General features: G+C 45.4%; 2 protein-coding genes across 5 annotated transcripts; both read left to right on the top strand.

Moving 5' to 3' along the window:
- The first annotated feature begins 3,598 nt into the window (after nucleotides 1-3,598).
- On the top strand, nucleotides 3,599-13,956 carry LOC103277534 (H-2 class I histocompatibility antigen, Q9 alpha chain). 4 transcript variants are annotated; one of them, XM_062969447.1, is made up of 8 exons: nucleotides 3,599-3,735; nucleotides 3,881-4,156; nucleotides 6,081-6,356; nucleotides 9,101-9,385; nucleotides 10,135-10,218; nucleotides 10,807-10,839; nucleotides 11,652-11,684; nucleotides 12,880-13,956. In XM_062969447.1, the coding sequence occupies exons 1-8, from the start codon at nucleotides 3,663-3,665 to the stop codon at nucleotides 12,882-12,884; spliced, it is 1,065 nt and encodes a 354-aa protein (XP_062825517.1). In that variant the 5' UTR covers nucleotides 3,599-3,662; the 3' UTR covers nucleotides 12,885-13,956. The 4 variants fall into 4 exon arrangements, with proteins under 4 accessions (XP_062825517.1, XP_062825518.1, XP_062825519.1 ...); XM_062969448.1 differs by lacking the exon at nucleotides 11,652-11,684; XM_062969449.1 differs by lacking the exon at nucleotides 10,135-10,218 and having other exon boundaries at nucleotides 3,600-3,735.
- A 4,012-nt stretch (nucleotides 13,957-17,968) lies between these two features.
- LOC100557063 (H-2 class I histocompatibility antigen, Q9 alpha chain-like) lies at nucleotides 17,969-24,864 on the top strand. Its single transcript, XM_062969453.1, has 5 exons — nucleotides 17,969-18,178; nucleotides 18,330-18,605; nucleotides 20,714-20,989; nucleotides 23,722-24,006; nucleotides 24,758-24,864. The coding sequence occupies exons 1-5, from the start codon at nucleotides 18,106-18,108 to the stop codon at nucleotides 24,847-24,849; spliced, it is 1,002 nt and encodes a 333-aa protein (XP_062825523.1). The 5' UTR covers nucleotides 17,969-18,105; the 3' UTR covers nucleotides 24,850-24,864.
- The last annotated feature ends 1,008 nt before the right edge of the window (nucleotides 24,865-25,872 follow it).

The raw sequence follows: 25,872 nt of genomic DNA, 5'->3' as shown, positions 1-25,872 counted from the left end.
TCTTGGAGTCTTTGTGGACAACATGTTTAACATGAGCCAACAATGTCACGTGGTAGCTAAAAAAAAACCAATGGGATTGTGGCCTGCATAAATAGGAGTCTAGTCTAGATCCAGGAAAGTCATGCTCACCCTCTATTCTGCCTTGGTCAGACCACACCTGGAATCACACTATGCCCAATTCTGGGCACCGCAACTCAAGGGAGATGATTGACTCTGAGCTGGAAAGTGTCCAGAGGAGGGAGTCTCAAATGATCCAGGGTCTGGAGAACAAGCCCTATGAGGAGTGGCCTAAAGAGCTGGGCATGTATAGCCTGCAGAAGAGAATAAATATGTGAGGGGAAGTCATAGGGAGGAGGGAGCAAGCTTGCTTTCTGCTGCCCTGGAGACTAGGATGTGGAACAATGGCTTCAAATTACAGGAAAGGAGATTCCACCTGAACATCAGGAAGAACTTCCTCACTGTGAGAGCTGTTCACCAGTGGAACTCTCTGCCCCGTACTGTGGTGGAGGTACTTTCTTTCTTTTAAGCAGAGGATAGATGGCCTTCTGTTGGGGATGCTTTGAGGGTGATTTTCCTACTTCTTGGCAGGGAGTTCGACTGGATGGCCCACAAGGTCTCTTCCAATTCTACAATTCTATGAGGGAGTGGAGAGGAGGCAGAATAGAGGAGCAAAGCCTTAACAGAAAGACAGATTGACATCAACATCTAAATAGAGGCTGAGGCTGAATCTACACTACCATATAATCCAGATTGTCAACACAGATAGTCCAAATTATCTGATTTCAACTGGATTGTATGAGTCTACGCTGCCATTTGAATCAGTTTAAAGCAGATAATCTGGATTTTCTATGGCAGTGTAGAAGGAGCCTGAGGCTAAACTGACTTACCACATACACAGACTTTGGGTTTGATGTTCTGTGTTGTTGTTTTTGTTGTTGTTGCTGTTGTTATTATTATTATATTGTATTATATATTATAATACTAGCTTGGGGATCCGGTGGTGCCTGGGTCATTTGAGAAAGGCATTGTTTGTCTGTGTTCCAAGTTTAGTCTAGGTCCAGGGTCAGCGGGGTTCAGTGGGTGCGGGTGAACTACAACTCCCATATGCAAATCCCATCATCCATGGTCCATCCCCCTCCAAAAAGTGCCAGGATGTAGAGTGGTTCATGAGTGCTCTGTGTGCCACATCTGATTTTATTCAGTCATTGCTGTGGATCACAGTGGTCTTAGGAAGTGAGCGAAGATACTGCAACTCCCATCATCCATGGTCCAAAGTCTTCATAACCGCACCAGGATGTAAAGTTTGGTCTTGATCAGTCATTGGTGGGGCTTGCAGTGGTCTCAGGAAGTGGGTGAAGGTATTGCAAGTCCCATCGTCCATGGCCCATCCTCCCCCAAACCACACCAGGACAACTTCAGCAGAAAGGAGGAAACCATGAAAATGAACAAAATCTGGCTACCAGTATTAAAAAAGTCAAAAATCAGAACAGTAGATGGGAAGCAACACTCTGAGGGCAGAGGAGCCCCAAGGATGGCTAATGACTCTGAACAAAGGATGCCCCCCAGGCAAGAGACAAACCTTTCCAATGCTAATTAGGGTGATTAACTGCAACATTAACGCTGGCTTCCAACTGACAAGGACTCTTGTCACACCGGGACTCTACAGATATATATTTTTTTCCTTTTCTTGCCTAGTTTCTCCATGCCTCACAACAGGGGTCCTCAAACTTTTTAAGCCAAGGGCCAGTCCACAATCCTTCAGAGTGTTGAGGGGCCGGATTATCATTTGAAAAAAAAATACAAACAAATTCCGATGCACACTGCACATGTCTTATTTGTAGTGCAAAAACAACAACAACAACAACAACAACAACAACAAGACCAATGAAAGAACAATACAATATTTAAAAATAAAAACAATTTTAACCAACATACATTTATCAGGATTTCAATGGGAAATGTGGTCCTGCTTCTGGCCAATGAGACAGTCAAGTTAATTAGGATTGTTGTTGTTGTTGTTGTTGTTGTTGTTGTTGTTGTTGTTGTTGTTGTTGTGTGCCTTCAAGTCATTTCAGAATTTGGGTGAGCCTAAGTCTAAAATTTATGTATTTATTATTTATTTATTTACTGCATTTATTTACTACATTTGTATCACACCCTACTCCCCACAAAAGGGACTCAGAGTGGCTTACAAATTATATGTACATACAATATATTATATTATTAGCACAGCACAATATTAGCATTATGTATTACTATATTGAACTATACACTTTATCTATTTAAAATTTGTAACTCATAATGTGCACCTTGCTTATCCGCTATTGCAACCTCATTGTTTTTAATTCGATGTTTTAATACCGCGTTGTGTTTTTTCGGCTGTTGTGTATATATTATTTTTGGTTTTTATTATTGTTCTTTGATGTTTCATATTTTATTTTATCATTGTTTTGTATCTGATTTTGTTGTAAGCCGCCCGAGTCCCCTTTGGGGGAGATGGAGGCGGGATATAAATAAACAACTACTTCTTCTTCTTCTTCTTCTTCTTCTTCTTCTTCTTCTTCTTCTTCCTCTTCCTCTTCCTCTTCTTCTTCTTTCCACTATACTGTAATATAGTATTCAAGCTAAATGGGCCGGCAGAAGTTTGGATAAGCGAATATCTTGGATAATAAGGAGGGATTAAGGAAAAGCCTATTAAACATCAAATTAGGTTATGATTTTACAAATGAAGCACCAAAACATCATGTTATACAACAAATTTGACAGAAAAAGTAGTTCAATACACAGTAAAGTTATGTAATTACTGTATTTACGAACTTAGCACCAAAATATCACGATATATTGAAAACATTGACTACAAAAATGGCTTGGATTATCCAGAGGCTTGGATAAGCGAGGCTTGGATAAGTGAGATTCTACTGTATATAATTAATATTATTCTATGGTATTATTATTAGTATTATATTGTATTACATTATAATATTATTATCAATATTATATGTGTATACAATATATTATATTATAAAACTGAGGGCGGGGGCCAGGGGTTTCTGGGAATTGTAGGCCAGAACACCTGGGGACCCACAGGTTGAGAACCACTGATCTAGATGGTGGACTGTACTATCTCAACCTGGAAGCTGGAGGGGGGAGGGAAGGTTATTATTGTTATTATTATATCCATTAAAACATATTCAAAGTTAAAAACCAAAGGTGTGGTTTGCTTGATGGTTTTGGTGCCAAAAAGAAAAACATGGAGAAAATTCCATCTCCGGGTTGTTGTATGTCTTTTGGTCTGTGTGGCCATGTTCCAGAAGGTTGCCTCACAATCTCTGAGGATGCCTGCCATAGATGTGGGCGAAACGTCAGGAGAGAATACTTCTGGAACATGGCCACACAGCCCAAAAGACATACAACAACCCCAACACTCCGGACTCCGCCCGCTTTCGCTTTCCCTTTCCACCCCGTTCTCCGCCTGCGGCCGGTGACGACAGGGAACCTCGTTTTTCTATTGGCTGAGGACTCTCCTTTCGGCCAATCCTGGGCCTCTATTTCGGAGCGGAGAGGCCCCTCCTCGGGAGTGTGGGGCTGGACAGCGAAGAGAGAGTTTGTCTGGAGAGAGAGAGAGAGAGAGAGAGAGAAGAGAGGGGTCCTCGGGGGCGGAGATGGGTCTGTCCCAAGAGGACCCCTTCCTCCTCCTTTTTGGGGTGTCCGCCCTCCTCCTGGGGGGATCCTCCGGTGAGTAGAAGATGGGTCGCTTCTCCTTGAAACATACTCTTCTTCATCCATGCCCCTCTTGTCCATGTTCTTGTCTTCTTATGGGGCAAAAGGCGTCGTCTTGAGCCTTGGAATCATGCTCCTTCTTCTTTCTCCCCCTCCGCAGGCTCCTCCTCCCACTCCCTGCGCTATGTCTACACTTCTGTCTCTGAGCCCGGGCAGCAGGAGCCCCAGTTCTTCTCGGTGGGCTACGTGGACGACCAGGAGTTCGTCTCCTATGACTCAAAAGCCAAGCGGCGCTTCCCTGCAGTGCCCTGGATAAGGAAGGTGGAGGAGGACGACCCTGAGTACTGGGAGCAGGGCAGCCAGCTTGTGTGGAGTGCTGAGCAGGTCTTCCGAATGGACCTGGAGAACGTGGCCAGATACTACAACCAGAGCGGAGGTGAGCTCTCCCCGTTAGGAATTGGGGACTGGAAAGGAAGAGCCTAGCAAGGGCGAGCAGGCAGTGGGAACGAAGATGTGTTGGGAATCACCCTGGACTACTCAGGTCTAAATGTAGTCAGATAGATGATAGCGTTAGACTGAGGGAATCCTTTCCCTGTTTCCAAAGCATGCCTAGACAGGCTTCACTCTATCCTGTTCACCTCACATCCCTTACTTTTTTTTAATGTATATTTTTATTGGTGTATATAACAATTAAATAACAACGAAAGAGTGAGAACAATAATTTTTGACAGAAAGTGAAGAAAAAAAAGGAAAGAAGAAGAAAGAAGAATATATATATATATATATATATATATATATATATATACACACACACTAGCTGTGCCCGGCCACACATTGCTGTGGCGTTGTCTGGTGGTGTTGGTGAGAAATTGTTGAGGTAGTGGTGGTATTGAATGTCTGTTGTATGGTTGTCTTTATGTTTAGTATGCACACTGAAGTGGATTATATGGCAGTCAAGATAATTCAGTGCAAAGCAGATAATATAAGATTCTAAATAGGTTATATAGCTGTGTGGAAGGGCCTTGAGTCTACACTGCCATATAATCTAGTTAAAATCTGATAATCTGTGGAAGAGGCCTAAGTGAGGCCTAACTGTGCCTGTCCCCTGGGCTGAGTAGGTTGCTAGGAGACCAAGTGGGCGGAGCTTAGCCTTCAAACTGGCAGCAATTGGATAAAAACTATTATTCCTCTCCCTGTAATTAGGACTTTATTTTTCTTTTCTTTTTGTTGTATCAACCTAGAGCCGTGAATGATGGGTTGTGTTGTCAAATTTCGAGGTTGGGGGGCCTGTAGTTTTGTTGTTTTGTCCGCTGCCCTGATGCCATCACTCTTATATATATATAGATATATATATTCAAAAAAAAAGGGTGATAAAAGTGACTTCCATCTTCGCCTTTGCGTTTCCCATTCTATATAAACAAAAGAGGGTGATACAAAAAAAGAAAAAAAAGAAACCAATATTGAATCAGCCTCATTGTCTATAATAGTGAGGACAAAGGATGAAACCTTTTGGTACCTTTCTTCGTAAGCTCTTGGTAAAGTAAAGAAGCAATGACTATGCCAATAAATAAAGGACAATATCTCTCTTTTTTTAGGGTTGTCCTCACATCCCTTACTTTGAAGTTAGTGGAAATGTGACTCTTTAGGGATACTAACTTCCTATCCATTGGAATGTTTATGGCCCCAATAAAAGGCAGGATCATGCGGTCAGTCGCCCCTCTCTAAGCCTTCTTCTCCCTTTGTTCTTCTAGCTAACAAGAAGCTTCTTGCTGTCTCTCCTGGCAAGATGTAACTATTTAGATGTTTGTTATTTTTCCTTTCTTATTTTTCCTTAGAAACCAGTCTAGAGTAAACTAGACAGCTCCCAAGCCTTTCTATCTACAATGGAGTTCTTTTTACCTGAATAAATACTTTTTGAACTTTTATTGAGACTCTGCACTCCATTGCCATCCTAAATGATCAAAGGTTCTCTTGCTCGCCCCGTGTAAGTAACTGCTGCATTTAAAAGCTTTGCTTTTGCTACTCTGCTGATTTTTGGTGGAATCTCCCCCAGGGAGGGTTAAATTGAGTCTAACCGCTCAGAGATTACCACAACAAGATGAAGGGGGAGGGAGAGGAGGAGGAGTCTCAATAAAAGTTCAAAAAGTATTTATTCAGGTAAAAAGAACTCCATTGTAGATAGAAAGGCTTGGGAGCTGTCTAGTCTACTCTAGACTGGCTTCTAAGGAAAAATAAGAAAGGAAAAATAACAAACATCTAAATAGTTACATCTTGCCAACTCTCAGGAGTTGAATGCTGATACTGGATTAATGCTGAGCCTGAGGAAAAGAAATATTCTCGCTTCTGTGGGGCTCTTTCAGGGGCTCACATTCTACAGTACATGTACGGCTGTGAGCTGAGGAAGGATGGAAGCAAAGGAGGGTATGACCAACTTGCCTACGATGGGAGGGACTACATCAGCTTTGACAAAGAGACCCTCACCTACACGGCAGCCGATGCCCCAGCCCAGAACACCAAGAGGAAGTGGGAGGCTGAACCTGCCATTGCCCAGCGCAACAAGGCCTACCTGGAGGACATCTGCATTGAATGGCTGCAGAGATACCTGGACTACGGGAAGGAGACCCTGCTGAGGACAGGTGAAGAGCATGGCAGGGGTTGGGGGTAGGAGAGGATGTCTTCATATCTTTCTCACCCCCCCCCCTCCACATTTTAGTTTTTTTTTAATAGTAGGAAAAGGGCCACTAGGAGTTTAGACTGTACCTCTACAGGGTACCAGGGTGGTGGTGGTGGTGGTTGAATACTTTTCCAGATTTTGGGGGTGGAGGTGGAATCCAGAGATGCAAATGGAGATGGAATTTGTTGTTGAAGGCTTTCATGGCTGGGATCACAGGGTTGTTGTATGTCTTTCAGGCTGTGTGGCCATGTTCCAGAAGTATTCTCTCCTGACATTTCGCCCACATCTATGGCAGGCATCCTCAGAGATTGTGAGGCAACCTTCTGGAACATGGCCACACAGCCCGAAATACATACAACCCGAAGACGGAATTTTCTCCATGTTTTTCTGTTTGGCACGAAAACCATCAAGCAAACCACACCAGTGGTTTTAAACTTTGAATATATTTTAATGGATATAATAATAACAATAATAACTTTCCCTCCCCCCTCCAGCTTCCAGGTTGAGATGGTACAGTCCACCATCTAGATCAGTGGTTCTCAACTTGTGGGTTCCCAGGTGTTCTGGCCTACAATTCCCAGAAATCCCAGCCAGTCTACCAGCCAGTTTAGGATTTTTGGGAGTTGAAGGCCAAAACATCTGAAGACCACTGATCTAGGGCTTCCCCTTTCTCCTTCATGGGCAAATCCTGCTAGAAGATGAAACAGAAACACCCCATACATGTATCAATAGAAGGAAGAGGAAACAGGGAACACATCATCACCCAATTTAAGGCTGGTTTTTGGTTTGCATTTTCATGGAGAGGAACCAAGTACTTTATATGCAGAATAGGGATATTAAAATCTTGGGTTATAAAGTATATTTATACAGTTGTGGGAATGATTTAATATCACTCTGAACTGCACCTGAAGAAATTGATTTGATAGCCATGAAAGCTTATACTGAAATACAAACCACTTAGTCTTAAAGGTGCTGCCACATGCCTTTCTTTCTCCCCGTCCTTTTGTTCTAACTTTTGTGCTACAAGAGGCTGACTTCGCTCCTTCTTCCAAGTGCTCAGTGGTCAGATTTTGCTTGGCCAAAGCAGGTCAGATGTAGGCAGAAAAAAAGAGTCTGCAGCTGTTGAGAAGAACCCTTTCCAAGTAGCACACCCCCAGGGCAGTCCAGAAATGGGGGCTTCAAAGTAGCCATGTTTCCCTTTTACACATATTTGTTTTCTGAATATTTCTGAATGTTGGATAGGGAAAGACCTGCTCTTTCTAAAAATAGTAACTCAGCACTGGGGCAGAGAATATCTCAGGATTTCTCTGCCATTGGAAGAAGCTCCAACTACTTTGTCTCCAAGCTAGCCTTGAGCTTAGATAGGGAAAGATCTGCTCTTTCTAATATAGCAGCTCAGGGCTAGGGTAGAGAGCATCTCAGGATCTCTTTGCCTTTGGAGGAAGTTAGCCCAGCAGCTAAGGGGAAAAGCAAGAAAGAAACATCTGCATGACTTTATAAGTTGACTGTTTATATTTGTAACCTTAACTATGTGTGCCAAGTCTGTCAAGGACTTTGAAAAAATAAAAATCTTGTTTGATGTTCAACTTGAAGTGGCCTTGGTTACTGGGACTCCTGAGCTTCGAAGTAAGGCCCTGCAGTTCACCCGGGCAAAGAAAGCAGCACTTCTTAGTTTATCATAGATGCCCGGGTGTGACGGCATAGTTATATTGTTTTAAATTACTGTTTTAATTACTGTTGTATGTACTGCTATGTTGTTGTTTTTGGGCTAGTCCCTGTGTTAGCCGCCCCGAGTCCCTTCGGGGAGATGGGAGGCGGGATACAAGAATAAAGTTGTTGTTGTTGTTATTTGTGTGTAATGGTCTCACGGATTTTGGTGACTCTTTTCTTTCTCCCTTGAGCCCTATGTCTTGAGTCTTCTTGCATCCATCTCCATATGAATCCCATTTTTCAGACAGGACTCTGGTGACATTTGTTTGCTTGCCACACATCCCAGGACTTGCTCTTCTGTGCAGAAGAGAGAATGAAAGCAGTCAAAGTGCCAGGGCAGTCCAGAAATGGGGATTTCAAACTAAGCATGTTTCCCTTTTATACGTATTTATTTTATGAATGTTTTTTAGATTGACTGTGTCTGAGCATGTGCAGAGTGTTATTTCCTTTCAGATGGAAAGGAATTGTAAGGACCGGGTGCCCCTGGGCATGTGCAGACAGTGCTACTGTCAAAATCAATCCAATGGAAAATAGCAAAACTTTTTGCCCTGTTCAAATTCCTGTCAGTGATCCTTTTCTTGTCTCTATTTTATGTAGTTCTTTCATGGGTATAACATATATGCACTGAAAGGAGGAGCAAATATGGGACCATCCAAGATCAGTCTTGAGTTTTGCTCAGTAACTGCTTCTGGATTGGGGAATATTGAGCCTCTTCAGATGGGAACATTGGATGGTGTTTGCCCTGAGATGCCCTGGTGAATCCTGAGATCCATGATTTACATGCGATGGTTGAGTTTTTTCAAAGCATCTGAGGGTACTAGAGAATCCCTTTCTATGCAAGGGTTTGTTTTTTCATCTTAGGGGATCCTCTAGATTTCAGTGCTGAATCCCTGGGGTTCAGAAGCTACAAGGCGTGCCTTGCTTTTCTGAAACTAGAACATTCACCTGCCTGGAAATTGGTCAAGCCCTGTGCTTTTTCTGATGCCATCTTTGCAGAGGTGCCAGAAGTGAAGGTGACACGCAAGGAGGACTATGACGGCATGGAGACCTTGATCTGCCGGGTGGGGGGCTTCTACCCCAAGGAGATTGACATCACCTGGACAAGGGATGGGGAGGTCTGGATGCAGGATGTCTTCCACGGCCTGGTGTCCCCCAACTCGGATGGGACTTACTACACCTGGCGGAGCGTCACGGTGGACCCCAAGGAGAGGGAACGCTACAAATGCCACGTGGAGCACGATGGGCTTCCAAACCCTGTGGATGTGGCCTGGGAGGAGCCTGGTGAGTCAATTGAGGAAAAGGTGGGGTGATTCTGGAACTGGCAGAAGGGTAACACTCTTCAGAGGCACCATCTGTAGCACTATGGACTCTGCCATTAGACCCCAGTTCTGCAGTTGTATAGTTTTCATCATCAATGTCACCCTCCCTGCAAGTGCCTTGTGGGCCATACATTCCCATCTTCTATTCTGCAAAGACTGGATGGACTCTTTCTACCTTTAATCCTGAGAGAAAGTGATGATAAATTTGTAAATGTTTAAATTGCAATTCTGACAACAAAAGTCATCAACAAAACTTTATAATTTTATTATGTGTGTATTTGTTAGAGTGTTTATACTTGAAGCAATTTACAAATCCTTAGGGAATTCCTTGTCTCTAATGAAGACCCACCAGGAAAAGGGAATGGCGGTGTGAGAGGGATGAAATCCAGCAGATGCAGGCTTCTCTTTTCTCCCTCAGAGGCCGGAGCAAAGGCAGCTGGGAGATGGAAGGAGGGCCTCTCACCAGCCACTGGGTCTGAGGCATTATAGAAATATGCCTGGCTGCTCTTCTCTTATGGCTTCTCCCTGGAACAGAGATTGTCACTTCCACTTCTGCAAATCCTGACAGAGGGTCATGGGAGCTGAGCTGCTCACTGAATGTACATAAACACACTAGCCTTGGTCTCTATGAAGTCCCCAGTTCTTTGACACAAAGAGTTTGGTTTACTGATTTCCTCTTAATTCTTTTGTTCTTTTCCATTTCACCTTCAGCCTCCAATTTGGGGCTCATCATCGGGTGGGTTTTGGGGATCCTCCTCCTGATCGCTGTGCTCGCTGGGATTGCTGTGTATTTCAGTGAGTAAATTCTGAATGAATTTCTCTGTGGGGAGAGGTGGTCTGTGGTTTTGGAGAAGCCCTTTTACCTGTTGAGGGCCCTCCTCCCCTCCTCCTTGATGTTCAGCATAACCAACAACTTGGTTTTTGCCTTCTCTCAGCCACATCATGGGCTTGAGTCTCAGCCTGTTGTCTGGGCAAGCTTTCCCATTTTATTTATTTATTTATTTACTTACAGTATTTATATTCCACCCTTCTCACCCAGGGCGGATCACATTACACATATAAGGCAAACATTCAATGCCTTAACATAGAACAAAGACAGAGACAAACGCAGGCTCCGAGCTGGCCTCGAACTCATGACCTCCTGGTCAGAGTGATTTGTTGTAGCTGGTTGCAGCTGGCTGCTCACCAGCCTGGGCCACAGCCCAGGTTTATGTTTCTCCTAGAGAGTCTGGGAAGCTTCAGTCCCGATGGGTTGCTAGGAAGAAATGGGGGAAACTCTGTGTAGGAAAGAGGAGGAGGAGGGTGTGTGGTCTCCTTCATCAGAGAATGAGATTGTGTTGAGCTCTGACGGTCAGTTTTAACTCCCTGATTGTGTCTCTGCAGGAAATAGTCAAGATGGATACAGAGCAGCTGCAGGTGAGTGTGTTGCAGAGGGATGAGCTCAGAGCCATGGCCTTCCAGAAAGGCATGAAGAAAGGAAAGAGGATTAACAGAGAAGAGCGGCTGCAGAAACCAGTTCCATATTCACTGGTTGGATCCAGTTCATATTATGAAATCCTCCTAGATGGTTGGGGAGGGGGGGGGCTGGGGGGGTCGGTGTTGGGCACTCTATATGCAGAGCATTGGAACTGCAGTGTTCTAATAATATACATACATACATACATACATACATACATACATATGCATATGTACATATATGTGTGTGTGTGTGTATATATACACACACACACACACATATATAACACAATATGCATATTCTGGAATGTTAGTATTACCTGATAACATCGTGTGTGTGTGTGGAGCCCCTTTGGCGAAGTGCGTTAAAGCACTGAGCTGGAGTCCGAAAGGTCCCAGGTTCAAACCCCGGGAGCGACATGAGCGCCCGCTGTTAACTCCAGCTCCTGCCAACCTAGCAGTTCGAAAACATGCCAATGTGAGTAAATCAATAGGTACCACTCCGGCGGGAAGGTAACGGCACTCCATGCAGTCATGCCAGTGGCCACATGACTTTGGAGGTGTCTACGGACAACGCCGGCTCTTCGGCTTAGAAATGGAGATGAGCACCAACCCCCAGAGTCAGACATGACTGGACTTAATGTCAGGGGAAAACCTTTACCTTTACCTGTGTGTGTGTATCTGAATGTGTACAATTTGTCTTGAGAAAAAGAGATAACTCAAACCTTTCCTGTCCAAGGAAGTGATCTAGATGTCCTTTGTTTCCGTTTCAGGAAATGACCAAGGATACAGCAGCTCTGGGGCAGGTAAGTGTTAAGTGATTCCCACCTCCAGGAGTACAAACAATTGCCAGTGAAGAAGAGAGAGATTCCCCTCCCAGGTCAGTGCTACTGTTTGATCCCCACGTTTCCGCAGTCACTTATTTCCCAACCTTGTGCCAACTTTCAGGTGAGTGAAGGCAAAGCCCTCCCTTGCCTCTCTGGCCTCTCCCAGTGTCCCATTGAGAGCAATGGCCCAGTCCTGGAGACTGAAAGGCACAGCCTGGTTCCCAACGAATGCCTGGGCTCTGGAATTCCAGCCACAGAAACTACTGTGTATGGCTGAGGCCAGCCAGTGAAGACACAACCCATTGCAGAGCTTGGCCAACTCCCCTCAAAGAACATGGACCTTCTTTGGTTCAGTCCCTAGACACTGGTCTGTTCCCTCCTTGAAATGTGCTGAAGGGGAGGCTCACTCCGTTTTCCTTCTGTCTCTTCCAGGGACTGCTGGGCCCATCTAGCAACCTCATAGCAGGTAAATGGCAGTAGGAGGGGACAGGATCAAATGTCATGGGTAGGGAATCCAAGATCCATCTCTTAGTTGGGGGCAAATTCCCCCTTCTAGTTTCATACAGAAATTGGCAAAGGAGGAGTTCAGAGGGAGAAGGAGGGTGCTTTGTTACAGGTTAGAGTTGCATTTGTGATATAAATACACCTCCACTAACAGAGAATAGGGATGGGGTTGTACAATAGAAAATAAAATAGAATCATAGAATTGGAAGAGGCCACAAAGGTAACCCCTTAGTTTAAACCCTACAAAGAAGGAGACTCCTCCATGCTCCCAGGCAGCGCTTTCTACTCCTGAATGACTCTTCTGGTCAAGACGTTCTTCCTAACATTCAGGTGGAGTTTCATTTTCCTGCAATTTGAATCAACTGCTCTGTGTCCTAGTCTTTGGGGCATCAGAGAACAAGCTTGCCCTCTCCTTAATGGACATCCTTTCAAACGCTTAAACATGGCTCTCCTGTCTCTTTCTGACTTATTTTCTTCAAGCAAAACATACCCCTTACTTGACAATTATGAATATGTCAAATGTAAGGACCAGGACAGAGAAGCCTTGCTGAAGTTAAGAAAAGCACTCCAAACCTTCAGGAGATCCTTTTTCCAAAATGGATCCAGAAAATAAGTTTTTCTTTTCCTTGCTTTCCTTTTTGATCTGATTTCCTTATTTTCCTTTCCTCAGCGTGAGTGACAGGTCTGCCATGGAGAAGAAGAGAGGAAGAGTTGCATCCCTCTCAGCACTTGAGGATCTCTCCACTGATCTTCACTGCCTTGTCACCTTTCCAACTGCTTTCATTGCAGGGAGCTGGAATTCAGACTTTTTCTGCAGGAATATTGCATTTTGGGATGCATTTTGCACCTGAAAGGATGAGCTTAGGCTGTTCATCTAATTTTTAAGAAGTGGTCATTGATACTACGTTTAAACTAAACTGATCTGCTCTCCATAAGAGGAAAGTAATATCTCTGGCATAAACTGCCTGAGTGAGTGACGTACAAGTGAATGTGTGTCTCTTTGTCTGGATGGAGTTTGGGGGCTATTCCCACCCCTTTGAACCTGTCTAGCCTTGAGGGGCCACTTTTTTCTTTTTTTTCCGTGTCAGGAGCAAGTTGAGTCGCTTCTGGAGTGAGAGAATTGGCTGTCTGCAAGGACGTTGCCCAGCGGACGCCTGGATGTTTTGATGTTTTTACCATCCTTGTGGGAGGCTTCTCTCATGTTCCCGCATGAAGCTGCTGCCCTTGCTTGCCCTTCTCTGAGTCCCTGGCCAGGAAACCTCCCCATCCGCAGCCTCCCTGCTCCAGGCTTCCTTTAGGCTTCCTTCCCAAAAGGTGGAGAGAAGAGGGAGGATGTGCTTCTACACACAGTTAAGAAGCTTACTTCAAAGTATGTCTCTGTTGGGGGAAAGGAAAGTAAAAAAAGACTGTAAAGAGATCTCTTGGTTAAACTTTTTTTGAAGACAGAAGAAAGGCCAGAGAGGACTGTGTGCTGTTTCCAAGGAAAAACATAGAAATATTGAAAGTAACTTTTCCCATTCTCTGCTTTGCTGGACGACAGGCACACATCTTCACTCCTTGTTTACCAAACAAATGGGACCTGGGGGGAAATTTTGAAAAGAGTGCCCAATTCCTCCATTCTGGAGGGATACAAATACTGTTCATTTAATGATGGATTGTTTGTATAATGTTACATTAAGGTAAACGTAGTCACGAGCTCTGAATGTACAAGAATTCACAGGAATAATAAAGTGAAAATGTTTCTGTATCTTTGTGTCTGTCACTGGTTTTGTATAGGGAAGAAAAGTGGGTGTTTGGAGGTTTTTGGGGTGGGGGGTGGGACCGGGGAGTAAGAAGATGTGACCCAACCTGGCTGGCAAGGGGTCCACATGTGTGTTCCAAAAGGTGGGATTTGTGAAATGTCTGCCCTTAGAGGCTGAGAAGGTAAACTGGGAAAAGGATTTTTCTGATAAATTGATGAGGAAGAAGCAACTGATATCAATAACAATGTGAGGAGAGAGGGACAGTATGCAAGGAATTGTTATCCCAATCTAAACAGAGTCCCTTCCATCCATCACAGTGTGATGTGCCTGGGCATGTTGTGCTTTGCATTTTCTTCCAGAAATACATGGGACGCTGATAATGAAAGAATGATTAAATGGAGAGGAGAGAGCCAAGCCAGGCAACCACCCAGGGACTGACCCAAGGCTCAGAGAGAGTTTCCTGAATTCCTCCAGTGTTGCTGCTCTGAATGTTTTGTGTCCTGCGTCCCAGCCAAGATGCAAGAATATGGCTTCCAGTGGTGGACTTTGGCTCCATCTCTTGCTGGCCGGTCCCACCCAGAAGAAAGCCTGAGGGTGAGACAGGCTGAGAGCAACTCCACAGGGAGCCACAGGGAGATCAAGTCTTCCATGAGGACTTCCTTCCCCTTATGAAAACCACAATTTCTGAGGGCCTTCTACGTAAAGGTGGCATTTCTGGAACTCAACGACACAGTGGAACTCCTTGCCACTTGAGGGCTTCCTGACAGTTTTCCCCTCTGGCTGATCATGACAAACTGAGAAGGACTTCTGTTAAAAAGTGATTTAGTCAATGACAGTGATGGCACCACATGACTCCCAAAAATACGAGACGTGTTCCAGATTCCTCTCCTCTAATACCCCTTTTCCTTTCCTCCAATCCAATTCTACCATTCTGACAACATATTCAGTAATCCCTTTTGTGTGTGGTCACCTGCAAGGTGATGCTGTATCTGTTCTTCCCACCAAAAATGCTGGGATTGAACAGAATAATGTTAAAGTAGCACAGAAACTTCTAAAGTATATAGTTCCTTTATTCATAAAAGCTTTGATACAGATATATACTTGAAGACACACACCAAGAGCAGTTTCCAAAATATTCCAAGTGCTTCATTTGTCTGTCGACATGCCTTCATTTTCTCCTTGGGTGTATCTCCAGTCTGAGAGGCGGCACCAGATGAGTCCCTGCCTGCTTTCCTCCTGGCCTCTTCTCTTGCTCCTCAGAGGGAAGTGGCTGGGCTGTGGCTGGAGGTGGACAGGCTCCGGCTTGAGGCCAGGCTGGGATTTAAAGGCTTTAAAGGGCTGGACCTGGACCCTGGGGACGCTCCTTTTCTGGGAACTCAGGCCAGAGGGAAGAAACGCCTGTTCTTAGTCCTGACACTAGAGGGCGCCAGAACCACACTGTCTCAGCCGCCTTTTCTGCCAAGAGATGTATTGCTTTCAAGAGAAATCAAAGTGGTGAAAGAGCTGGAAAGGAGGTTTCATGGGGAATGACTAGGGAGATGGAGAGATTGATGATCTAGGACAGGGGTCCCCAAACTAAGGCCCGGGGGCCGGATGCGGCCCTCCGAGGTCATTTACCTGGCCCCCGCCCTCAGTTTTATAATATAATATATTGTATATACATATAATATTGATAATAATATTATAATGTAATACAATATAACACTAATAATATTACCATATAATAATATTAATTATATATTCTATATTACATATAATATTACTAATAATATTACAGTATAGTGGTATAGTTCAATATAGTAATATATAACGCTAATATTGTGCTATGCTAATAATATAATATATTGTATGTACATATAATTTGTAAGCCACTCTGAGTCCCCTTTGGGGTGAGAAGGGTGTGATACAAATGTAGTAAATAAATGCAGTAAATAAATAATAAATAAATTTTAGATTTAGGCTTACCCAAAGTCTGAAATGACTTGAAGGCACACAACAACAACAACAACAGCAACAATCCCAATTAACTTGACTATCTCATTGACCAGAAGCAGGAGCACACTTCCCATTGAAATCCTGATAAATGTATGTTGGTTAAAATTGTTTTTATTTTTAAATATTGCATTGTTCTTTCATTGTTGTTGTTGTTGTTTTAGCACTACAAATAAGACATGTGCAGTGTGCATAAGAATTTGTTTGTATTTTTTTTCCAAATTATAATCTGGCCCCTCAACAGTCTGAAGGATTGTGGACCAGCCCTTGGCTTAAAAAGTTTGAGGACCCCTGATCTAGGAGAAGTGCCTTCATCCCTATTTCCAACAATCTCAAAGGGTGCCAGGGAAAAAGAGGGTGAAGGAAGTTTGACTTTGGCTGTTCTGGAGCCTGGAATCCAAACCAGCACAGTTGAATGGGTTTCCTTAGAGCAGAGCTTTCCAAACTGTGTGTCGGGATGTGTGCCACAGTGTCGCCTGGGTGTGTTCCATGACAAATGTCCCCCCCTCCCTTCCTCCCCCACAAACAAAGGCTGGTGATGTCCCAAGGGTCGGTACTGTTACCACTTCTATAATTTGCAGTTTGTTGATTGAGTTGCAGTAAAGTGGATACATTCTAATTAAGAAAATAAAATCTGTTGACCGTGATGTTTGTGATGAACCCCATGAGGAAATTGGCCATTGAGGAAAGTACCAAGAATCAACTGTAGGACATAAGAAGTGCTCAGGAAAAAATTCCAAACCTTGCTTATACAGTAAACATATAGTATATATTATACTATATATACACTATGAGTAGGACATTTTTATAAGTGGTTGGTTAAACTTCCGGTTTTCCAGTAAAACTTAATTAATTGTGTTGTGAAAGGATGCATGTCTAATAAGCACGTGGCCAACATGAAAGGTTTGGTTTTTCCATCTGTGCGAGTTCTTTAAACAAAGGTTGGGTGGGTCTTTTTCAGGTATGTTTCCTATGCGTTTTCCTGCAGGGCAGAAGGGGGTGGACTAGATGGCCCCTGGGAGCCCCTTCCAGCTCTCAGGTTCTCCTTATTTAGGAGGGCAAAGGGCTGTTGCTGGTTCATTCAGCTTGCCACTGCATGCCGCTTTGTGCTTCTGCTTTATTCATTGGCTCATTCTCTTCCAAACATGGAATAAAATGCCCGGACTCCTGTTGAACTGGATGGGGAGCCTTGCTATGATTTCCCCTCCACCCCTTTCCCAGCTCAGATGATCTTCTCATCCCAAATTATCTGGCAGTGTAGACTCATATAATCCATTTCAAAGCTGATACTCTGGGATAAGATGCTGGGATACAGGGCAGAGTAGATCCAGCCTCTGTCCCTTTTCCCAGCTATCTGTAGCCTCCTTTCTTGTCCTGTTGCCAAAAGCAACTTGGCTGCTCTGCCCATGGTGGCATCTCTATGGCATTGAGGTCAGTGATTCCCAACCTGTGGGTCCCCAGGTGTTTTGGCCTACCAGAAATCCCAGCCAGGTTACCATCTCTTAGGGTTTCTGGGAGTTGAAGGCCAAAACACCTGGGGACCCACAGGTTGAGAACCACTGAGTTAGATACTTGCTCACAGCATCCCAGGAAGGCCCTTCTCCCTCACAGGCCGGGAGACAGCAGGAGACCAGGACTCCTGAGGCTTTTCTGGAGGTGTGACAGAGAGGCTCCTGGCCAGTGGGGGGGGGGGGTCTTGTTGCCATGGAAACCCCCCGCAGAGGGAGGCGGGCTGGGATTGCCATTGCGCTGCTTTCATACGACTCAGGGGATCCCTGGATCCCTCAAAGTCTTCCGGAAAGGCTTCTATTTTGCGAGAATTCCCGGTGCGCCACACTCCCCCCACCTTGCCCCTCCCCCCAGACTCCCTTCGGAGGGGATTCCCGAAAGCGCTCCGGGATCCACTCACTTTCTCTTTCCCTTTCCAGCCAGTTCGCCGCTTGCGGACGGGCTTCTGCCCAGCACCCGGTGACGACACGCGATTTCCATTTCCCTATTGGCGGACGACTCCCCTCTCGGCCAATCCTGGGCCTCCTTCTCGGTCTCCTCCCTGGCAGTGCGCGGCTGGGCAGCGAAGAGAGAGGAGCGTTCGTTCCTCGCTCCGGAGTTTGGCTGGAAGGAGAGAAAGAGAGAGAAGAGAGAGGGGGTCGTCGGGGGCGGAGATGGGCCTGTCCCGAAAAGAGCCTTTCCTCCTCCTTCTTGGGGTGTCCGCCCTCCTGCTGGGGGGATCCGCCGGTGAGTAGCAGATTGGGGTCTCGCTCTGCTTCTTCTTGAAACAGAGTCTTCTTCATCCATGCCCCTGTTGCCCCTGTTCTTGTCTTCTTAGGGCGCAAAAGGCGTCCTCTTGAGCGTTGGAATCATGCTCCTTCTTCTCCCTCCTTCCCAGGCTCCTCCTCCCACTCCCTGCGCTATTTCTCCACCATTGTCTCTGAGCCTGGCCAGGAGGTGCCCCAGTTCTTCTCGGTGGGCTACGTGGACGACCAGCAGTTCGTCTCCTATGATGCCAAAGCCAAGAGGCGCGTCCCCGCAGTGCCCTGGATAAGGAAGGTGGACAAGGACGACCCTCAGTACTGGGAGCGGAACAGCCAGATTGTGTGGAATACTGAGCAGGTCTTCCGAGGGTCCCTGGTGAATAACGCCCGGTATTACAACCAGAGTGGAGGTGAGCCAAAGGGAGGGAGGGAGGGAGTTGCACCTGCTCTCTCCATCCCAAATAATTCTTCCTCTCAGAAAGAGAGAGTGGAAAACAGAGGCTGAGGAGAGAAAGAAAACCTTTGCATTCAGACAGGTTTCTTCAAAATATATATTCATTGGACATTTCCCTTTTTTTTTACACACACACGTGCAAGGGGAAAGGTGTAAAAGTGGGGAAAGAATGAAAAAGGGAAAGATGGGGGGTTTGGAGGGACTGGTAGTAAATGAAATCTTTACCAATATCTGATATTTCGCAGGGGGAGGGGGTGGGAAGGGGAAGAGGAAAGGCAACGTACACAGTTGTGATTATAACATCTAATGTTTCCTTTCCATGACACTTATTTCCATTACTTAAAAGTATTAAATGTTCATTATATTCTCTGTAGCAAAGAGAGGGGTGCCCCCAGTAGCACAGCGAGTTAAACCACTGAGCTGCTGAACTTGCTGACCAAAAGGTCACTAGTTTGAATCCGGGAAGTGGGGTGAGCTCCCATTGTTAGCCCCAGCTTCTGCCAACCTAGCAATTGTGAATACATCCTGCTATGGCGGGAAAGTAAGGGCATTCCATGCAGTCATGCCAGCCACATGACCTTGGAGGTGTTTCCAAGGTGAAGGAAACCACCTTTGGGAATGTTGCCTGATTTAGAGCATGGGGTGGTGTTCCGTCCCCCAGGACGATGGTTTGCCTTACCTATTGGTCGTTTGTTTGTTTTCCCTCCTTTACATTTTGTTTGAGCCTCTGGCTGCAAAAGCCTAGGAAAAGTGGCTTGGAATCTGCAAGAGCTGGCTGCAGTTTTCTTTGCAGTGATTGGTCAAAGAGTGCAACATCTTAGGACCGCCCTTTTTACCAGGGTCTAGTCTCCATTTTAGAGTTTCATTCTGGCTACAGTCTTCCAACGTGCTGGAGCTGTGCAAGGCTAACTGGGACAAATCATCCTCAAAACCAGGCCAATCTAAGCCTATCCATATTAGATAAGTATTGAATTATACTGATCTGGAATAGGAAATCTAGTTAGAGGAGCAGGGTTATTCCATCGCTTCTAGAACTAATCTTTGCTGTAAAGATAGGGAAGGAAAGAGTTTCTCCTTCTAACATAGACAGCGTGATTAGGGTATAGTGGTTTTATAATCACCTTTGCCTTCTGGAACCAGGGATAATTCTGCAACTAAAACCTATGGAAATTTGTTTCATTTTCTGCAACTTTAAGATCTGTGCCAGGTTTACAACCTTGTATGAATAAACATCCTTTTTTTGAAGTTCTCCAGACTCAGTCGTTCAATATTTTAGGACAGCTTATAGGGATTTGCAGTTCGCCCGGATAAAGGACGGCACGTTTCAGTTTTATAATTTTTTATTGTCTGGCGGACGGCACAGGTGGGGAGGGGATTTCGGGTGTGCTCCCCTTGGGGCTTCATTCAAGGTGATGCTTCTCTCTTCCGGGAATGCCACTCTCTCCTTCTGGGATCGAAAGCCCACCCCTGCCATAATATAAGATGTTTCTTATTGGAGCCCTGGTGAGGGCAGGGGAGACATTGCATGCAAACTCAGTTTTCCCTCTTTCAGCCTAATCCTAGAGCAGCCTCAGAGAGAGAAGAGGGAGAGAAAAGTCAACCCAGTGCCTTGGCTTACTGACACACACCTGCTGCCACTCTTGTTTATTTATTTATTTATTTATTTATAGCATTTATATATAAAACATATTTATAAAACATATTCTTGTTATGTTTTTAAGGGGGAGGGTTTAAAGAGGGGTGGGAACTGAGGCCCCTTTCTCCAAATGTGGTGCTAATGAAAGAATAGCAATGGGTAAGAGTTGGCAGGATCTTCCTCCTCTGCAGGGGAGGATCATGAGGGAATGGCCCCTTTGAAATGGGAGAGTGGTGGTCTCCATGGGATTTTAGAGGAGCCCCACTCCCCCCCAAGGCAGTGGGGCCTAAGAGAGAGAATAGGATGAAGAGGGAGAAGGAGAAAAAGGGAAAGGGGGGATTCATTGTCCCAGGAGCTGAATGTTAGTACTGGATTAAGCCTCAGCCTGCAGAAAAGAAATATTCCTGACTTTTATGGGTCTCTTCCAGGGTCTCATACCTGGCAGCTGATGTATGGCTGTGAGCTGAGGGGAGACGGGAGCAAAGGAGGATACCGACAGTTTGCCTATGACGGGAGGGACTACATCAGCTTTGACAAGGAGACCCTCACCTACACGGCAGCCGATGTCCCAGCCCAGAACACCAAGAGGAAGTGGGAGGCTGAACCTGCCATTGCCCAGGGCAGGAAGGTCTACCTGGAGGAGATCTGCATTGAGTGGCTGCAGAGATACCTGGACTACGGGAAGGAGTCCCTGCTGAGGACAGGTGAAGAGCAAGATGGGGGAGGGCAGGGCGTAGGAGAAGAGGACTGCAATATCTTCATATCTTTCTCATCCCCTCCACCTGCATTTTAGTTTTTTATAGTAGGAAAGGGACAACTGGGAGTTTGGATTGTACCTTGACAGGAGGGGGGTGCTGAATACTTTTCCAGACTTAGGGGGGGGTGGGGTGGGGGGGGGGGTGGAGCGCTGAGATGCAAATGGAGATTGGATTTCCTCCATGTTTTCCTTTTTGGTGCCAAAACCATCCAAGCAAATGACAGCTGTGGTATTTAACTTTGAATATGTTTTAATGGATATAAATAAACATAGTTAAAATAACCTTTTCTCTACCCCCCCCCCTTCAGCTTCCATACTTTTTTTTGTGTGTCAGGAGCAACTTGAGTCGCTTCTGGAGTGAGAGAATTGGCCGTCTGCAAGGACGTTGCCCAGGGGACATTGCCCAGATGTTTTTATGTTTTTTTACTATCCTTGTGGGAGGCTTCTCTCATGTCCCCGCATGGAGCTGGAGCTGATAGAGGGAGCTCATCCGCACTCTCCCTGGGTGGGATTCGAACCTGGCAGCCTGGCAGCCTTCAGGTCAGCAAACCAACCTTCAAGTCATGAGGCACTCTCCGCCACCGAAGCTTCCAGGCTAAGATAGTACAGTCCACCCTCTCCGGCTCCCTGTTTCTTCTTCATGGGCAGATCCTGCTAGAAAAGGAAACAGAAACACCCCATCCTTGTGTCAAAGGAAGAAGAGGAAAGAGGGAACAAGGGATCACCCGATTTAAGACTGGTTTTTAGTATGCATTTTCATGGATAGAAAACAGCTACTTCATATGCAGTACAAAGTGATCTTAAGTCTCGGATTATCAAGCATATTGATACAATGGTGGGAATGATTTAATATCACTCTGAACTGCACCTGAAGAAATGAATTTGATCCCCATAAAAGCTTATAGTGAAATACAAACCAGTTAGTCTTAAAGGTGCTGCCAATGTGACCAGGAGCGGCCCTAGGTTTTTTCAGTATGTAAGCGAACCTAGGGCCGCGCCTCCTCCCCCGCCCCCCCCGAAATTACACCCCCCCAACTTACCGGCACCGGCGGCGGTGACCATTGGGTCGCTTGCCGCGGAACAAGGAAGTACTTGCTATTCTCATGAGATTTTGCAAGATTTCTGCGAGATCTCGCGAGATTTCTGCAGATCTGAGAGCGCCCAGCAAGGGCTGCACCCGAAGTGGTGGTTTCATGGGCCTCCATTAAGAACTGGCCCTGCACATGCCATCCTTTCTCCCTGTCCTTTTGTTCTAACTTTTGTGCTACAAGAGACTGACTTCACTTCTTCTTCCAAGTGGTCAGTCGTCCAATTTTGCTTGGCTGAAGCAGGTCAGATGTAGGTGGAAAGAAAGAGTCTGCAGCTGCAGAGAAGAGCCCTCCCCAGGTAGCCCAGCCCCATCCGTCCCCGGTTAGAGGTGGGAAAATTTCCTTTCCAGAACCACAGTGCTCTGGATGCTCAGAAGCCCATTTTCAGCCGCACTGGCAATGACTCCTGATTGGGGGATTGGACCCAGGAGATCTGGCCTAGTGGCACATAGTAAAATAGAACAATGCAAAGGTTTCATATTAAAATAATTACTACCATATATAATCTCACTTGGTAGGGATATTGCTTATTACGCAATGGCACAATACTAAAACATATTTTTTCAGTTCATTAGAAGAGATAGATAATTTCTAATATCCCACTTTTTGATAATCCTGCCACCTCAAAAATGATATAGAACATGGAGGTACCTAAACATTTAGTAACATTGTGGCCATATGACAAATCCAGTCACTATTATCTATGTGTATGTAATAGTCTCACAGATTTTGGTGGCTCTATTCTTTCTCCCTCAATGCCCCCTGGCTTGAGTCTTCTTGAATCTATCTCCATATGAACCCTGTTCTTCAGACAGGACTCTGGTGACATTTGTTCGCTTGCCACACATCCCAGGACTTGCTCTTTTGTGCAGAAGAGAGAATAAATACAACCAAAATGCCAGGGCAGTCCAGAAATGGGGGCTTCAAAGTATCAATGTTTCCCTTTTACACATATTTTTTTCTGAGTGTTTCTTAGATTGACTGTGTCTGAGCATGTGCAGAGTGTTATTTCCTTTCAGATGGAAAAGAATTGTAAGGACCGGATCCCCCTGGACATGTGCAGACAGAGCTATTGTCAAAATCAATCCAATGGAAAATCGCAAAGCCTTTTGCTCTCTTGAAATTCAAGTTCCCTTTGGTGATCCTTTTGTTGTCTCTGCATTATGTAGATTTTTAATGGGCATAACATATATGCACTGAAAGTAAAGAGTGAAGACAGGTCAGGGAAGCAAATATGAGGGTATTCCAGATCAGTCTTGAGTTATGATCAGTCACTGCTTCTGGAAGGGAGGACATTGAACTTCTTTGGATGGGAACATTTGATTGCATTTGCCCTGAGATGCTCTGGTGAAGCCTGAGGAACATGAGTTAAAATGCTATGATTGAGTTTTTTCAAAGCATCTAAGGGCACTAGAGAATCCTTTTCTATGCAAGGGTTTGGTTTTTTTTACCTTAGGGGGTCCTCTAGATTTGAGTGCTGAATCCATGGGGTTCAGAAGCTACAAGGTGTGTCTTGCTTTTATGAAACTAGAGCATTCACCTGCCTGGAAATTGGTCAAGCCCTGTGCTTATTCTAATGTCATCTTTGCAGACAAGCCAGAAGTGAAGGTGACACGCAAGGAGGACTATGACGGCATGGAGACCTTGATCTGCCGGGTGGGGGGCTTCTACCCCAAGGAGATTGACATCACCTGGACCAAGGATGGGGAGGTCTGGATGCAGGATGTCTTCCATGGCCTGGTGTCCCCCAACTCGGATGGGACTTACTACACCTGGCGGAGCGTCACGGTGGACCCCAAGGAGAGCGAACGCTACAAATGCCACGTGGAGCACGATGGGCTTCCAAACCCTGTGGATGTGGCCTGGGAGGAGCCTGGTGAGTCAATTGAGGAAAAGGTGGGGTGATTCTGGAAGTGGCAGAAGGGTAACACTCTTCAGAGGCACCATCTGTAGCACTATGGACTCTGCCATTAGACCCCAGTTCTGCAGTTGTATAGTTTTCATCATCAATGTCACCCTCCCTACAAGTGCCTTGTGGGCCATACATTCCCATCTCCTACTCTGTGCAAAGACTGGATGGACTCTTTCTACCTTTAATCCTGAGAGAAAGTGATGATAAATTTGTAAATGTTTACATTGCAATTCTGACAACAAAAATCATCAACAAAACTTTAGCATTTCATTATGTGTGTATTTGTTAGAGTATTTATACTTGAAGCAATTTACAAATCCTTAGGGAATTCCTTGTCTCTAATGAAGACCCACAAGGAAAAGGGAATGGCGGTGTGAGAGGGATGAAATCCAGCAGATGCAGGCTGCTCTTCTCTCCCTCAGAGGCCGGAGCAAAGGCAGCTGGGAGATGGAAGGAGGGCCTCTCACCAGCCACTGGGTCTGAGGCATTATAGAAATATGCCTGGCTGCTCTTCTCTTATGGCTTCTCCCTGGAACAGAGATTGTCACTTCCACTTCTGCAAATCCTGACAGAGGGTCATGGGAGCTGAGCTGCTCATTGAATGTACATAAACACACTAGCCTTGGTCTCTATGAAGTCCCCAGTTCTTTGACATAAAGGGTTTGGTTTACTGATTTCCTTCTAATTCTTCTGTTCTTTTCCATTTCACTTTCAGCCTCCAACTTGGGGCTCATCATTGGGTGTGTCCTGGGGGTTCTCCTCCTGATATCTGTGCTCGCTGGGATTGCTCTGTATTTCAGTGAGTAAATTCTGAATGAATTTCTCTGTGGGGAGAGGTGGTCTGTGGTTTTGGGGAGGCCTTTTTACCTGTTGAGGACCCTCCTCCCCTCCTCCTTGATGTTCAGCCTAACCAACAATTTGGTTTTTGCCTTCTCTCAGCCACGTCATGGGCTTGAGTCTCAGCCTGTTGTCTGGGCAAGCTTTCAATTTTATTTATTTATTTATTTATTTGCAGTATTTATATTCCGCCCTTCTCACCCAGGGCGGATCATATTACACATATAAGGCAAACATTCAATGCCTTAACATAGAACAAAGACAGAGACAAACGCAGGCTCCAAGCTGGCCTCGAACCCATGACCTCCTGGTCAGAGTGATTTGTTGTAGCTGGGAAGCTTCAGTCCCAGTGGGTTGCTAGGAAGAAATGGGGGAAACTCTGTGGAGGAAAGAGGAGGAGGAGGGTGTGTGGTCTCCTTCATCAGAGAATGAGATTGTGTTGAGCTCTGATGGTCAGTTTTAACTCCCTGATTGTGTCTCTGCAGGAAATAGACAAGATGGATACAGAGCAGCTGCAGGTGAGTGTGTTGCAGAGGGATGAGCTCAGAGCCATGGCCTTCCAGAAAGGCATGAAGAAAGGAAAGAGGATTAACAGAGAAGAGCGGCTGCAGAAACCAGTTCCATATTCACTGGTTGGATCCAGTTCATATTATGAAATCCTCCTAGATGGTTGCGGAGGGGGGGGGGGGCTGGGGGGGGTCGGTGTTGGGCACTCTATATGCAGAGCATTGGAGCTGCAGTGTTCTAATAATATACATACATACATACATACATACATACATATGCATATGTACATATGTGTGTGTGTGTGTGTATATATATACACACACACACACATATATAACACAATATGCATATTCTGGAATGTTAGTATTACCTGATAACATCGTGTGTGTGTGTGGAGCCCCTTTGGCGAAGTGCGTTAAAGCACTGAGCTGGAGTCCGAAAGGTCCCAGGTTCAAACCCCGGGAGCGGCATGAGCGCCCGCTGTTA

Source organism: Anolis carolinensis, chromosome 2 (assembly GCF_035594765.1).
Source record: "Anolis carolinensis isolate JA03-04 chromosome 2, rAnoCar3.1.pri, whole genome shotgun sequence".
Classification (NCBI taxonomy): Eukaryota; Metazoa; Chordata; class Lepidosauria; order Squamata; family Dactyloidae; genus Anolis; species Anolis carolinensis.
Note: the sequence above shows the minus strand (reverse complement) of the source record. Positions and strands in the feature narration are given on the sequence as shown.

Bases quoted from the DNA above. Each gene is read 5' to 3' on its own strand.
- LOC103277534 (XM_062969447.1), top strand. From the start codon at position 3,663: ATGGGTCTGTCCCAAGAGGACCCCTTCCTCCTCCTTTTTGGGGTGTCC. The intron at 6,357-9,100 runs GTGAAGAGCATG...CCATCTTTGCAG, and splicing joins GGAGACCCTGCTGAGGACAG to AGGTGCCAGAAGTGAAGGTG. The intron at 10,840-11,651 runs GTGAGTGTGTTG...TTTCCGTTTCAG, and splicing joins TGGATACAGAGCAGCTGCAG to GAAATGACCAAGGATACAGC.
- LOC100557063 (XM_062969453.1), top strand. From the start codon at position 18,106: ATGGGCCTGTCCCGAAAAGAGCCTTTCCTCCTCCTTCTTGGGGTGTCC. The intron at 20,990-23,721 runs GTGAAGAGCAAG...TCATCTTTGCAG, and splicing joins GGAGTCCCTGCTGAGGACAG to ACAAGCCAGAAGTGAAGGTG. The intron at 24,007-24,757 runs GTGAGTCAATTG...TTTCACTTTCAG, and splicing joins TGTGGCCTGGGAGGAGCCTG to CCTCCAACTTGGGGCTCATC.